The sequence below is a fragment of the Culex pipiens genome, chromosome 3, assembly GCF_016801865.2.
Source record: "Culex pipiens pallens isolate TS chromosome 3, TS_CPP_V2, whole genome shotgun sequence".
Classification (NCBI taxonomy): Eukaryota; Metazoa; Arthropoda; class Insecta; order Diptera; family Culicidae; genus Culex; species Culex pipiens.
The window spans coordinates 151,394,042-151,410,088 of NC_068939.1; the positions used below are offsets into that span (position 1 = coordinate 151,394,042).

Genomic DNA, 16,047 nt, shown 5'->3' on the forward strand with positions numbered 1-16,047 from the left:
CACCGCGGGGATTGCCTTACAGCAGTAGATGCGCGCCCCATCTTCTTCTAGAAAAATACAACAACTCAGCAGAGCTCATACGTAGTTTTCTTGTTTTAGTTTGGTGTGCGTTTAATTTCTCTCTTGGCCGCGCGCGTATGTGGTGATAGAGACTTGCTGGCCAGGCCATTGCTGCTGCATGCACGAGTCCGATATACGAAGAAGAAGACGACGACGTGTATCTACGCTGTGAAGAACTGCTCTTCTTCTTTCAGTGTGTTTCGGTGAGACTGGGCCAGCAGTGAAAATAATTGTGTGGTGACTTCACTCCGTTCGAAATAGGTGCACATCGAGTCGAAAGTTTTTCTGTTCCACGTAGCTGAACCCCCGCGGAAGTGCTCTGCAGCCGGTCCCGGAGCGATGGCCAAACTGAAGGACAGCGAGGTGATCCTCAGGTACCTGTACCTGGGCACCGATCAGCCGTTCTACATTCGCAAACCCCAACCGCTGAACATTGAGGAAGGCTGCAAGATTCTCGGTCCCATCAAGACCCTGGCCGAGGCGACTTCGACGACGACGACGCCGAACGCTGTCAACGGAGCGGGAGCGGACGAAGATCCGCTGGTCCGGAAGTTGGCCGAAGCGGTAACGCTGACCGAGCCTCCGCTCGAGATGGTTGAGAGGGTAAGGGGCTAATCGTCCATCTTTTTCTTGAGGGGAGACAACGTTGCTCCGTGTTATGGCTCTCTTTTTCATTTGCGAGTCTTGTTTCCTAGACAGCGAAGAATTTGGTCGACACTTGCAATGGGCATTGGAGGTGGGGTGGAAAACATAGGTTTCACTTGTGCTGCGTTTATCTTCTTAAATTGCATAAAAAAAACATGATTGAATTTCATCGACTTACTCGAACAATCCATGTATCAGTTTCAATATGAATTAGTTGTAAAACATAGCTGAAAAAACTGTTTAAAAAAACAAATTGTAACTTAATATTCAATTAAATTGATAGCAAATTAGTCATTCTCAGTAAAAATGTCTCGAAGCCATCGTTTCATATAATTTGAAGCATTTAGGGGCAGGGGGGGCAGAATGGCCCGCCTAAGTAAAATGCGCCAAAAACCATAGAAAAACATGAAAACTTATGAATTCAGTGTAGTAGGCTTATGCTTTGGGATGTTCCCTTCAATGTTGTATACTTGGTTGATGAAAATTTTTAGCTTAAAACTATTTTTGAGCCACTTTAAAAAAAATGTTTTTTCGACTACTTTTCCAGGGTGCGGGGCAGAATGGGCCACCCTGCGGGGCAGAATGGGCCACCTTAGAAAACAAGCCATTTCGTCTAATACAACGTTGAAGGGAGATAAGAAATGACTTAAGGGGAGATTAACTTTGCCACATAGGGTTATTTTTTTCACTGTTTGATTTTTTATAATTTTTGTTTTTAAGATATCGTAAAACCCTTTCAATCAATTGTTGTACACATCATGGAGAATGTTTGGTGAAAATATGAACAATTTTGGGGGTCATCCATAGAAACTGGGTGGTCGATAAACGACGTACTTTTGGTATTTTGATATTAACTCGTATCCAATCCGTTCAAATATAGGCAATATGGGTATCAAACTTCATGATTTTGAATGGACCATTCAGACAAGATAATTTGAGGTCAATTTTTGGACCATGGCCACTTCGGAACCGTTTCTGGGTACCCCCGGGGAACCTATGAAGTGGCCAATATCATATCAAAGCAAAACCCATCAATATGGGTATCAAAATTCTTCATTTTGTCAGTACATCTCAAAAATGGTCTTCCAAAATATTGTTCTGGCCACTGGCCACTCCGGAACCGGTTCCGGATTTCCCCCCGGGTAAATCTTCGGAGTGGCCAATATCATATCAGAGCAAAGCCCATCAATATGGGTATCAAAACTCTTCATTTTGTCAATACATTTCAAAAATGGTCTTCCAAAATATTGTTCTGGCCACTGGCCGCTCCGGAACCGGTTCCGGATTTCCCCCGGGGAAATCTTCGAAGTGGCCAATATCATATCAGAGCTATGCCCATCAATATGGGTATCAAAATTCTTCATTTTGTCAATACATCTCAAAAATGGTTTTCCAAAATATTTTTCTGGCCATTGGCCACTCCGGAACCGGTTCCGGATTTCCCCCCGGGGAAATCTTCGGAGTGGCCAATATCATATCAGAGCTATGCCCATCAATATGGGTATCAAAATTCTTCATTTTGTCAATACATCTCAAAAATGGTCTTCCAAATTTTTTTCTGGCCATTGGCCACTCCGGAACCGGTTCCGGATTTTCCCCCGGGTAAATCTTCGGAGTGGCCAATATCATATCAGAGCTATGCCCATCAATATGGGTATCAAAATTCTTCAATTTTATCAGAACAGATAAAAAATGGTCTTCCAAAATATTGTTCTGGCCACTGGCCACTCCGGAACCGGTTCCGGATTTCCCCCCGGGTAAATCTTCGGAGTGGCCAATATCATATCAGAGCAAAGCCCATCAATATGGGTATCAAAATTCTTCAATTTTATCAGAACAGATATAAAATAATCTTCCAAAATATTGTTCTGGCCACTGGCCACTCCGGAACCGGTTCCGGATTTCCCCCCGGGTAAATCTTCGGAGTGGCCAATATCATATCAGAGCAAAGCCCATCAATATGGATATCAAAATTCTTCATTTTGTCAATACATCTCAAAAATGGTTTTCCAAAATATTTTTCTGGCCATTGGCCACTCCGGAACCGGTTCCGGATTTTCCCCCGGGTAAATCTTCGGAGTGGCCAATATCATATCAGAGCTATGCCCATCAATATGGGTATCAAAATTCTTCAATTTTATCAGAACAGATAAAAAATGGTCTTCCAAAATATTGTTCTGGCCACTGGCCACTCCGGAACCGGTTCCGGATTTCCCCCCGGGTAAATCTTCGGAGTGGCCAATATCATATCAGAGCAAAGCCCATCAATATGGGTATCAAAATTCTTCATTTTGTCAATACATCTCAAAAATGGTTTTCCAAAATATTTATCTGGCCATTGGCCACTCCGGAACCGGTTCCGGATTTCCCCCCGGGGAAATCTTCGGAGTGGCCAATATCATATCAGAGCTATACCCATCAATATGGGTATCAAAATTTTTCATTTTGTCAATACATCTCAAAAATGGTCTTCCAAAATATTTTTCTGGCCACTGGACACTCCGGAACCGGTTCCGGATTTCCCCCCGGGTAAATCTTCGGAGTGGCCAATATCATATCAGAGCTATGCCCGTCAATATGGGTATCAAAATTCTTCAATTTTATCAGAACAGATAAAAAATTGTCTTCCAAAATATTTTTCTGGCCACTGGCCACTCAGGAATCGGTTCCGGATTTCCCCCCGGGTAAATCTTCGGAGTGGCCGAAAAAATATTTTGGAAGACCATTTTTGAGATGTATTGACAAAATGAAGAATTTTGATACCCATATTGATGGGCTTTGCTCTGATATGATATTTGCCAACTCGAAGATTTCCCCGGGGGGGAAATCCGGAACCTGTTCCCGAGTGACCAGTGACCAGAAAAACATTTTGGAAGATCATATTTGAAATGTTCTGATAAAATTGAAGAATTTTGATACCCATATTGACGGGCATAGCTCTGATATGATATTGGCCACTCCGAAGATTTACCCGGGGGGAAATCCGGAACCGGTTCCGGAGTGGCCAATGGCCAGAAAAATATTTTGGAAGACCATTTTTGAGATGTATTGACAAAATGAAGAATTTTGATACCCATATTGATGGGCATAGCTCTGATATGATATTGGCCACTTCGAAGATTTCCCCGGGGGAAATCCGGAACCGGTTCCGGAGTGGCCAGTGGCCAGAAAAATATTTTGGAAGACCATTTTTGAAATGTATTGACAAAATGAAGAGTTTTGATACCCATATTGATGGGCATAGCTCTGATATGATATTGGCCACTCCGAAGATTTACCCGGGGGGAAATCCGGAACCGGTTCCGGAGTGGCCAGTGGCCAGAACAATATTTTGGAAGACCATTTTTGAGATGTACTGACAAAATGAAGAATTTTGATACCCATATTGATGGGTTTTGCTTTGATATGATATTGGCCACTTCATAGGTTCCCCGGGGGTACCCAGAAACGGTTCCGAAGTGGCCATGGTCCAAAAATTGACCTCAAATTATCTTGTCTGAATGGTCCATTCAAAATCATGAAGTTTGATACCCATATTGCCTATATTTGAACGGATTGGATACGAGTTAATATCAAAATACCAAAAGTACGTCGTTTATCGACCACCCAGTTTCTATGGATGACCCCCAAAAATGTTCATATTTTCACCAAACATTCTCCATGATGTGTACAACAATTGATTGAAAGGGTTTTACGATATCTTAAATACAAAAATTATAAAAAATCAAACAGTGAAAAAAATAACCGAATGTGGCAAAGTTAATCTCCCCTTAAGGTACCTTTCTAACATAGTTTCCATGAAGTTAGACCACTTTTATTAAAATAGTCACCAAAACAAACATTTTTGAAAATAGTGTTAATATGTTGAAATAAGACACTATTTTTACAAATAAGCGTCAAAACAACTGAAAAATCAACTATTGTTGCATTAAAGGTGATTTGTGAAGCTACCACTGCCGCTCTAATCTAGTCCGTCCCATGTGTAAAAAGTGAGTGCTGAGATAACGCTGTGAGAAGCCCAAAAAAAGTTTCACCATTTTTCTCAATCTAAACTAACAATTTCTATATAATTTTTATACAGTTATTTCGATATCAGTCTAAAAAACACCACTGTCATAAATTTAATTAAAAAACTACCAATTATAAGGTAAATTTGTGGAATTTTCAACAAGAGACCGACTTGACTTTATTTGTCCATAAATAAAGGCAGGTCAATCATGGTATCAAGGTAGGCTTGAACATTTACACCAGAGGTTCAATCTGGTTCAACTGTCATTTCCAGGTTTGTTTTGGTAGTTTTCTAAGTAATTTATGGTCACCAAATGATACAAATTTGTTTATTTCAGATTTTTATAGAATTCCAAGATACAAAAATATGACCAGCAACGACACCAGAAATTTATAAAATAATACAGAGGCAAATGACACATGAATGCAAATCTCAACTCAACCCTAGAAAGTAATTTTAAAAAAATCCGCTTTTCGGAGGTGGAATCTTTTCCAGGACCAGGATCAAGCCTATTCATTCAAGACAAAATAGAACCAATTGTATGGTGTAGATATTAGCCATAACGGTATGCATTTTATTTTTTTCTATCCGTGGTTTTCCCTTGAAAATGAAAAAAAAAAACCAAAAAAGGTTTGGATTATTGCATTTTGAATATTCAAATATTTTTTCAGAAATCAACAGATAATGATATTTCCAAGCTTTACGAATTCATAAAGACATACTCTGTAAAATTTAAACAACTCTGCATCCACACAAACGTTTTGCGAGACATTTCTATATGGGGAACTGACTTGCCTTTATTTTGTATATGGGACAGCACGAAAGACATATTTATTTTGGAATTTTTTGAACAAACATTACTTGTTTATTCAAAAGGCTTAAATAACGTGAAAAAATAATACTTTTGTGAAGTTTATCTCATTTTTGCCAAAAATACATATGGGACGGACTAGATTGGAGCGGCAGACCAGGAGTGAAATAATCCGTTTAATCCAAATTTCATAACATTTGATTGTTTTTTATAAGGCAGGATAAGGGTGGTCCATTCTGCCCCCAAGTGGATTTTAATTTAACACTTCCACAACCAAGTCTCTAAATGATTTCAAGGTTCCGTTGTTGTTTGTATACCTTGGTAGTAACATCTAGTAACGTTATAAGCATTGAGCAAACTTTTTCAAACAATCCAAATTTTCAGAAAGCTTATTTAAAAACCTCAAAATAAACAACATTTGCGTGGTTTTTCAATAAATTTACATTTTTGCTCATAATTCGAAAAATACAATGAATTCAAACGTCGTTTTCGGTATGGTGATGTTATTTGACGTCCTTTATAAGACCCTTGCCTTACAATTGGTCTAAATCCATTCCAAAGCCCAAAACCAAGGGTGGCCCATTCTGCCCCCTGGTCCATTCTGCCCCCCCTGCCCCTAACGCTGTAAGTCATTATTTGACTTAAAAATGTATTTCATTGCTTCAGATGTTAAATCGATGCTTGCTTTCATTTTATCGCAGTTGTAAAAGCCTGCAATAGAGTATGAAGATTTGTTGACTTCAAAGAAAGGTACATATTGCCGACGACGTATTGCGCTAAGGTTGTGAATTCTGAAATAGTTTGTTCTGTCATATTTTTTTCCAACCAACGTCGTCAAGTCAATTTGATTTTTTTCAAGAACTGGTGAAGAAAATTAAGCAGCCATAAATGATCTTCTTCCGAAAATATCGAAGGCGCTGTATGAAGCTGTCTCCATGAAGTTCCAGGACTCAGTTCGGTTTTGACAGCTGAAGGAAATGGCCAAGTGAAGCATCTTTTCATCAACAACAAGTTCAGCCCGCTGTAGAGAACAACAACAACAATGGTAACCCAGCTGGGAATGAGGTGTCCCACCGGTTCCAGTGGCCAAGAAACCCTGGTGGTACGAATTCGAGCTACGCCAAGCTGAAGAGTGTCATATTGTCTTGCACAGTCAGGCCAAGTTACAAGCTGACTCCGTTTGGAATCAAAATGTTGTGTTTCTGCGAGGACCTTTTTAAAACTGCGCGGGCTTACTTGATTGCGAACAAAGTGGAGTTCTATACCCACGAAAAACGAAGCGAGCGGCAACTCCGCGTCGTTGTCAGGAACTTCCATCGGCTTCACCTGAGTACGTCAAGTAGAATCTCAAGGAATCGCACAACCTGGATGCTGTAAGGGTTCACGCCATCAAGAGAAAAGGAGAGCTCGACTCCCCGTACATTGTAACGTCCCCCAAGGGGTACACCAACCTAAAGCAGCTGAGTGAAATCAAGCGCTTGAAAGCATTTCACATCAGGTGGGAGGCCTACCGGAACAAGCGACCGAACGTAACCCAGTGCAACTAATTGCATCTGGGCAATGGTTCTAAGAATTGTCTCCTCAAGGGGAGGTGCAACAACAGCGGGGTCCCCACAAGACGGACGGAAGCCGAGCCGAAGCGGTATGCCAACTGCTCTGCAGCCCACGAAGCCACGGACCGCAGCTGCCCCAAGCGTGCGGATTTCATCCGGCGGCGGCAGCAGGCGTCGAAACCAAAACCGTCGGACGTAAGGCGGAGAAGCAGAGTCCAACAGTTCCGGCGTTCACGCCGGCGGAGTTTCTTCCACTGCCGGGCGCAGTCCAGGACGTAAAACCGAAGGGTCGCCCTCGACCCGCAGGAAGCTGTCAAGAAAATACTGACACCGGCGCCGGTGCTAACCACAAGGCGGAAAGATCCTCGAAGGATCTCGAGAGGAGGTGCTGTACAGTTCGGCTGAGCTGTGGCACATTTTCTCCGAGTACAGCGCCAGGTTCAAGACCTGTAAGACCCGCTTGGTCAAAGTAACTCTCGTCAGTTCCATGATCTCGATGTATGGAGTGTAAGGAGTTGGTTTTGCTATGTATTTTTTTTTAATTAGATGTTGACCGATCCTCGTTCCTAACCTGGTCGCAGCACCTGAGAGGACCTAATAAAAATAAGTTGAAAATTAAAAAAAGAAGCAAGAACTAAAGGACAACTGAAAAGTTGAACTTTTCAGCCCTGTATAATGGTTTGAAAAAATGGGCCGTTTCATCTCTTCCAAATGACATGAAAAGTTGATATTTTCACGGCGGAATTGCAAAACGTACCATATTCAGTGTTATTTTCAATGCTGTAATGTTCTACTTTTCAAAACTTATCTCAAATTCTAATATTTTTAATAATATTATATATTTTTTATAACTGCAACATAAAACAAACAACGAACTAAATGCATGCCCTCCCTTTCCCCTTCCAGGTCATGAAAAGTGGCTCCCTGGTTCGTCCCGACGAGTGCCTCTTTGCGCTGGCTTTCCTAGCGCGGACGTTCAAAACGCCCGAGGAAAAGCACAAGGTGTACGAGACCATCCCGAAGCTGATCGAGCGCTCCGAGGATCTGTTCCAGTTTGTGCACTTCTACCAGAAGCTGGCGACCACCGGCAAGGGTGAGCTTTAATTTGAGGAAAAATTGAGGAAATTATTGAATATTGTTGTTTCTAGGATTTGGTCACGGCATGAAGACGGCGCTGACCAGATGGTACGACAAACATTCCGCCGTGGAGTTAGCCAAGCTGTTCGCGTCGGACCGCAGCTGTCACAAGTGGAGCCATAAGGATCTGGTGGTGATGCTGCACATGAACCTGAAGGACAGAGAAAAGATGGAGGTAATCAACGCTGCATTGGGTGGTAAAAAGAAACGGTCCAACGGGGAAAAATCGGACGTGGCCAGTAAAAAGAAGAAGTCGGATGCGGTGGAAAATGGCGTGGAAGCTTCCGAGGAGTTGAAAAAGGAAGATGAGAAAGCTGGTGAGCCTGAGGAGCTGGTCAGCGAAGCTGTGCAGGTTTTAAGCGACATTAAAACCTTCAAGGCGGTTCAGACAGCTACGCAAGCCTGTCAGATGATCAAGCAGCATCAGTACACGATCCAGCTGGTGCCGGCTCCGTTGCAGCGTGTGTCCGCAGTCTGGGAGAGTCTGTTCTCGCGCATGGCCTACCGAGACATTGTCCAGGCGGCGCTGGTTCTGCAGGACTATAAGCTGCTGAAGGACGTCGACACGCCGTTTTCGACCGCGTACGGAAACGTGCTGAACCGCGTGACTTCGGTGTCGGAATCGAAGCTCCATCCCATCTTCATCTACCAGACGATGCGACTGTACGAGGAACGGCAACGCTACCTGAACGTGGTCAAGGAAGCCGTGCACACCGCTAACAATTTGGCGCTGAAGAACGTGACGGCCAATCCGACGGTGATGAAGCAGTTTTACAACGCGTTGAACAGCTCGATGCTGAACTATCAGCGCACTGGGTTGCGATTCTTCGTCACGCTGGATTTGAGATCGAAACAGTCGAAAAGTAAGAACTTTTTTTTCCCGAATTGGCCAATTTTTGCTCACATTCCAAAAACTTTTCTACAGAACCCGTCTTTGGGAACCGTCTGATGTCGTGCCAGGCGGCGTTCGTTCTGCTGACTCTGCCGATGTTGAAGCGCGAAACGCACGTCAACGTTATGTCGTTCACGGAGCAGCCGACCAAGCTGAACAACGTCAACCTGACCCGCGAAATGGCCTACTTCCAGGGCTGCGATCACATTCAGGCGATCGCCAACCGGAAGACCAAGGTGGACATTTGCGAGCCGATTCGTCACGCGCAGCGCTCCAAGGCAAAGGTGGACGTGTTTCTGACGATCGTGGACTCGCTGATCCGCGTCAACCCGAAGCGGGACTTGCCGGTGCAGGTGCTGAACACGTACAACGCCGAGACGCGCAACAAAGCGGTGTAAGTGTTGGCGAAGAGTTTCTCGGGGTCGAGCTGAGTTGGTTTTTTCAACGCGTCTTCCCTCTTTTTTTTGGTTAGGTACATTATTGTCAGCCTGAGTCGTCACCAGCAGGACCTGCGCCACGCGGACATGGCCGCAACCAGACGGGTGCTGGAAATCGTCGGTTGTACCGAGGAGACGCCGAAGGTGATCGATGCGTACGTACGGGGACACTTTACGTAAGCGATCGCGGAATTGTTGGCAGAAGGTATCTTAATCGTATTTTACTATGGATTTATTCAGCGGTAGTTCTAGATGCTTTGGGCAAGGATTTTCTCGTAAACTATATAGCTTGTGTGAACCCATTATAGTGCAGCTTAGTCTGATCCCTCTTCGTTTGCAACGCAATGTGGATTTTATTTTAGAATATTCGTACACTTTAAGCAAGCAGTGTATGTGGGTTTTAGAAAATTGATATTGGGTTTGAAAATAAAACTCAAATTGAATAAATCAAATTAATGTTGATACGAAAAAAACGAAACTATTGGCACTACGCCCCCCGGGGCATGGCCTTCCTCTAACGTGGGATTTCTGCTCCAGCGCCTCTGACGAGACAGGAGAAACCGGGACCGACGTTTTACTTCACCATCCGATAGAAGCTCAGTGGATAAGGCGGGAATCGAACCCGCGTCTCATAGCATCATTGGGATCGGCAGCCGAAGCCGCTACCCCTGCGCCACGAGACCCACACATACTTGTTGATACATCAACCCCAAATTTGAGGATAAAGTTATGAAAATATTTGACTGAGCAGTGTCCATCAGTTAAAATTCACCGCAAAAAAAATCTTCGATTAAATTTGCGAAAAAAAATCAAACGCTATTGAGAGAGATTCATCCATGATTGATTTAAGAGGGCCACTCCGAAAACGAAAAAGCAAAACCCAACATTTCAAAATGTGCAACATTTCATTGAAGTCGTGATTCAAAATCACTGCGAAAGCAATAGTGTGATATTAACCGTGCAACAACACAAACTAATCGAACGCAAAACGAAACGACAGCGTATTCGCGCAATACAAAAACGATCCAATCTTTTGAAAATATGAAGCAGAACAAAGTTGTTCATTCTTATGTTATTGTTATATCTGAAATAATACGATGCTTTTATTTTGCAATCGACCAAATTGGCTCCTTCAGTTGGTAGCGGCAATTTGGATTTTTTTTTAGAGATTTTCATCATTTTCATTAACAAACAAATAGGCTTCGCATGTTTAGAGTTAGGTTTGTACTGGTTTTTAAAATAAACACAGAATAACATGCGCGACGACCCACATGCATAAGCCAGTAAGTTTAAATGTAAGCTATAATCCCTTAATAAGATAGCTGGTAGTGTGTGTTTTGCGTAAAATTTTCAGAAATATCAACACATAAAATTATACAACTCGACATTTTTGAAGTTGATGTCAGTTTCGTCAAGGTATGATAGATTTGGGCTCCCTGAACACGCTTCAATCGACAGAACTTTTTTTTTTGTATTCTGACCAATAAATAAATTTGTAAATCCGCAATTTCGTTTATCTGTGAGGTGCTTAAGATGAATCCATACAATTTATACCCGAAATTAACAATTTTATTCATTGGCAGGGAATGCACTAAAATTCAATTGAGGTGTTTTCTGGGAGCTCAAATTCATCATACCTTGAAGAGACTGAAGCGTTTACTGACATCGACTTCAAATATGTAGAGTTGTGTTATAAGGGCAGATCGGCGAATAATCTCATCTTGGTAGTGGAAGTTAAAGTGTAATTTACATATTTACACGATATTGCACATTACATAAAATATTCAACGGTATCAATAATCTAACGTTAATCCAAGCAAGGAGAGTAACTAGTGTAAATGACTTGAAGTAAAGCTCGTTTCTCTTGCTAAGATTTAAGTTGCCCATGAATGTCTATCACGTTGAAATCTACACCAACAAATCAACTTCAGAAAAAAACTATCAAAAGCTCTTTTTCTTCAGTTTGAAAATGATTTTGAAGCCACAGTTTAACTCTCAAATAATTGTCAATCCCGTTACAATCAGTAATCAATAATCATGTTGCATATAGATGATTTTCAATGAACAACTAAAATTCAATCTTTTATCTTATTTGATAGTTAAGCTACAGCACGATTCATATGTATTAAGTATGTGTACGTGTTCTTGTAATGCTAAGATAATATCTTACTGTTAATCACAAAAATCACAAGATGAGTAAAGCATAGAGTAGCCACCCTAAAAGCTGCAAACGGTACCCTTCATAATACCTAGCAAATAACCTAAAATTCACACAAACTTTTTGCTCTTAATGTGCAAACAAAAACTTCCTCTTTTCATGATTTGAGTCATCTACACTTCTAGCGCTGTGATTAAAAACAAAAAAAAACTCATAAATTTAACAAACCCACAATAGAGTCGGAAATCTATGTCGAATCCTAAAGCATTATTAATTTTGTAAGTTATTGCGAACAACATTACTTTTATTTTGGTATTTGGTGTTGTGAAAATCAATAAAAATGAAACAAAAAGATTTCATTTCAAATCTAAAAAGTATCAAAAATAATTAGCACTGAAATAAACAAGGGAAAATGAAAACATGACACGAAATTTACGAACCAAAATTCATTCAAATTCGAATAGACTGGATTACTAAGTGCTTCTTACCTGGGAATATGATAAAAATTGGTCGTTAAACTACATGAGAAAAAAAACGGAATATTGTTTTCTAAATGACTGACGTAAACTGTATAGAGTAATAAAAATTGAGAACATGATCGAAAATAGGTAAATTTAAACGCAAAATTGTCATTAAATTCATGCATAAATTTTAACCCTTTATTCAAATAGAAAGTTTTATTCTTCCTTTAAAAAAGGCATCATTTATTCTTCATAAAACAGCATAATGTATTTTAACAGAGTTTGGTGAGAGAATTTGTTTTGTGTCACTTTTTGCATTATTTTGAAAATTTTAAAAAGTCGTCTAATATGAAACCAAGGCAAAATATGGTGCATTCACAGAAAAAGGAACCTGTTTTTAAAGTAATAAAACAACAAACTAAAACCGAGCGACTGGGCCTATTCGGATTCCGCGGACAATCAATGACCGAGATTATAACGATCTTTTTATTTCCTAAGGAAAAATCTTACTAAAGAAAGAAACTGTTGATAGAAATATTTATGATAAAATATTTAACACAGAAAAAATAACAAAAACAAAGCAAAACGCTTAACAATATAGAGGCAATCTTAGTTACTTACTCGCAAGCAAATATAAGAAAGGAAACATAAAAGTTAAACAGTAATAAAATGAACAAAAAACAGAGCAGTGCTGCCGCACTTTCGATGCTGGTCGTCACTGTATTTGCTCAGCAAAACACAACCATAATTAAGAACGTCTAGGTTTATTGTTTTATAGTTCAGCTAAACCAGAAGATGTTCATACGTGATAAAATATACAAATTCAAATTTAAAAGCCTTTAAACAAATTACTACAGCGGCGATCAGCATTGAAAGCAGCGTAGAGCGCCTCAATTAGTGTTAAATTTTTCTCAATTTTAAACGGGTATTACATGTACACACAAAACGCAAAGAAATATTCTACAAAAGTATGACATTGATTTTTCGCGCCTCCGAATTAGCCCCACTCGTCGCATGCAAACGTTAAAAAAACAATTACTAGCCAATCGTGATCTTAATTTCTAATTCATACATCAAATCAAAACATAGAGTATAACTTATGAAATCTCGAAGCATAAAAGATTTAGCAAACAATAAACCAGGAACAGATTTATATTTACACGTTTGAAAAAAATCACCAAAAAACAAAAATCATCGATTGAAACACTAGCAAACATTTTTATGTTCCAGAAGAAAAGTTATTTGCCGTACTGAAAATAAAAACACAAGTAACGAGTGGTAACACATGCGGTATCGCATATCGAAAACGCTTTTAGACTAATAATTCTAAATCAATAGTACGGAAAGTCCTCGAGAGTCGAGCAGCTGTTCGAAAATCTTATCAAATTGACAATGAACCGTTTTTTGTTTTGTCAGAACGCCAAATTTGTGAACGGAATACACAGAAAGCAACTATTTTTGCTAGAATCAAGACTTATAGAACAAATAAAAACTAAACTCTGCTAATTCGACACACTCAATAAACTAAATTGAGGGCGAAAATTGTGAAAAACGCAAATAAAAAAAAAACCGATGCTCTTTATTTTAGCCCGAAGCGATTGTGATCTGGAATTCCAACGTATATTTACACGAAAATTGAACAGTTTCGCTTAACACAGTAATGAAGTAAAAACGCTCACACAAACCATACGACGATAGTGAAAATTCAGTTGTTGACTTTTTGTGAAAAGCACACAACACAAATGAGATTTGTTTTATAGATTTGTACACCTTTATTTTGCATCCTATTAAATTAGTGGAAAAAGTTATCCTTAACACATATTTAATTAGTTTTTCAGTTATGTTAAAACATCAAATCAAATTATTTTGTTAGCGCATGTTCTTATGAAATTAAACCGTTACAAAAACTAAAGGCAATACAACAAAATAAACTGCTCATTTTAAAGTATTTTGTTAAATGGTTATCAGTGGATATCAGTTACTTTATATTATGAGTTATAGAACCAATCACCAGTGAACCCGATCGAACGATTCCATTTGCCGAAAATTCACTCTAAATTGATCGTACACAAAGAAAAGAAAAATCAATTCAAAGAACCAATAAATTCGAAACTCAACTGTTTTTTCTATTTGGTTACAATTCGAACAGATGATCATTTATTGTCTTCCGAAATCCCTACCACCACGACCGCGTTCGATGATGACTTTGGCAAATAGAGAGCTCAATAAGACGCATTGACATCGGCTTGTTTGTTAAGTAGCATTTTTTTTTTTGCGTTCCACACAATCTAGTCGGAAGGAAATGATCCTCTTGAACCTGTTGATTTTTTTATCATGATGCCAAAAGCTGGTTGTTACGTGGGGTTCCTACAGATCGAATTCCTTAACCCAAACAAAAAATCGTTGAGAAATGAATGTTGAGAACTCAGCAAAATGAATTATAAACATTTTTTCAGCCATCCGGAAGCAACGAGATGAAAGTGGATTGATTAGCGTTTCTTTTCCTCTTAGACTAAGTTCGTTGCATTTCTGCTCAAACGAATCAGTACTCGTAATCGACTTTACTGACCGAGTTTAATATCTATCAACCAAAAATCAACTTTTGTACAAATATTTATTTAAAGTACTTTCCGATTGAAATTTTGATTTTACCTTTGAAATAAAAAAAACGTTACTTAATTCACCTTTAGGTGGTTGGTGCCTTCCTCACATTTATATAGTCATTTTATCCAAAATAGCAACATCTGATTTAAAAAGATTGTCTGCTCTTCAAAACTTTTTTGGTTCATGAGCAATTCTCTACAAAATCGGCTTTTTCCTTAATTTAAATTTTTGTATTTTTTAATCCGATTTAAACTTTTTTGGTGTCTTTGGTATGCCCAAAGAAGCCATTTTGCAGTTTGTCCATATATTTTTCCATACAAATATGGCAGCTATCCATACAAAAATGATATATGAAAATTCAAAAAAAATGTATCTTTTGAAGGAATTTTTTGATCGATTTGGTATCTTCAGCAAAGTTGTAGGTATGGAAAAAAATAATACGCGGTAATTTTTTTTTTTGTGATTTGGTGAAAAGTAATTTTTTTTGGTGATTTTTAATTTCACTTTTTGTCACTTAAACTTGATTTGCAAAAAAAAAAAAACACTATTTTTTCTGATATGTTTTAGGGGACATCAAATGCCAACTTTTCAGAAATTTCCAGAACGGGCAAAAAATATTTGACTGAGTTATGAATTTTTTAATCAATACTGATTTTAAAAAAAGTTGAAATATTGGTCGCACAAATTTTTCAACTTAATTTTTCGACGTAAAATCGAATTTGCAATCAAAAAGTAATTTAGTGAAATTTTGATAAAGTTCACCGTTTTCAAGTTCAAGCCATTTTTAGGTAACTTTTTTGAAGATAGTCGTAGTTATTCATTTTTTAAAATTAGTGCCCATGTTTGCCCACCTTTGAAAAAAATATGTTTGAAGAGCTGAGAAAATTCTCTATGTTTTGCTTTATTGAACTTTGTTGATACGACCTCTTTTTTTTTTTTAATTATTTTTATTAGGTCCTTTTCGATACTGGAACCTGGTTAGGACCGAGTCGGCTTTTGTAATTACATTGTTCTTAACCCTCTACAACCAAACCCCGCCTTTAGACGGGCTTCAATCAAAAAATCGCCAAAAATCAATTTTCCAACCGATTTTTGATCTTTAAAAGGCATTGGAAAGAAGAACTCTTAAAATTTTAGAAAATTTCCGGGTTTGGAAGTTTAACTTGTTTTATGTGACTTTGCCAATGTTTTTTTAGGGGTCAACTTTGGCTGTGTTTTTCACTAACATTTCCAATATTTTCAGTAAAAAGAAGTATGCAGTAATTTTTGTAGTGTCCCAG

At 39.2% G+C, this 16,047-nt stretch overlaps 1 protein-coding gene across 1 annotated transcript; it reads left to right on the plus strand.

The window, feature by feature from the left end:
- Position 1: 1 nt before the first annotated feature.
- LOC120420020 (RNA-binding protein RO60-like) lies at positions 2 to 14,303 on the plus strand. Its single transcript, XM_039582921.2, has 5 exons — positions 2 to 663; positions 7,985 to 8,171; positions 8,227 to 9,078; positions 9,141 to 9,501; positions 9,580 to 14,303. The coding sequence occupies exons 1-5, from the start codon at positions 400 to 402 to the stop codon at positions 9,722 to 9,724; spliced, it is 1,809 nt and encodes a 602-aa protein (XP_039438855.1). The 5' UTR covers positions 2 to 399; the 3' UTR covers positions 9,725 to 14,303.
- Positions 14,304 to 16,047: the final 1,744 nt, after the last annotated feature.

Excerpts from the sequence above, each read along its gene's own strand:
- LOC120420020 (XM_039582921.2), top strand. The coding sequence starts at position 400 with ATGGCCAAACTGAAGGACAGCGAGGTGATCCTCAGGTACCTGTACCTG. Across the intron at positions 664-7,984 it reads CGCTCGAGATGGTTGAGAGG|GTCATGAAAAGTGGCTCCCT; the intron begins GTAAGGGGCTAA and ends TTCCCCTTCCAG. Across the intron at positions 9,502-9,579 it reads GAGACGCGCAACAAAGCGGT|GTACATTATTGTCAGCCTGA; the intron begins GTAAGTGTTGGC and ends TTTTTTGGTTAG.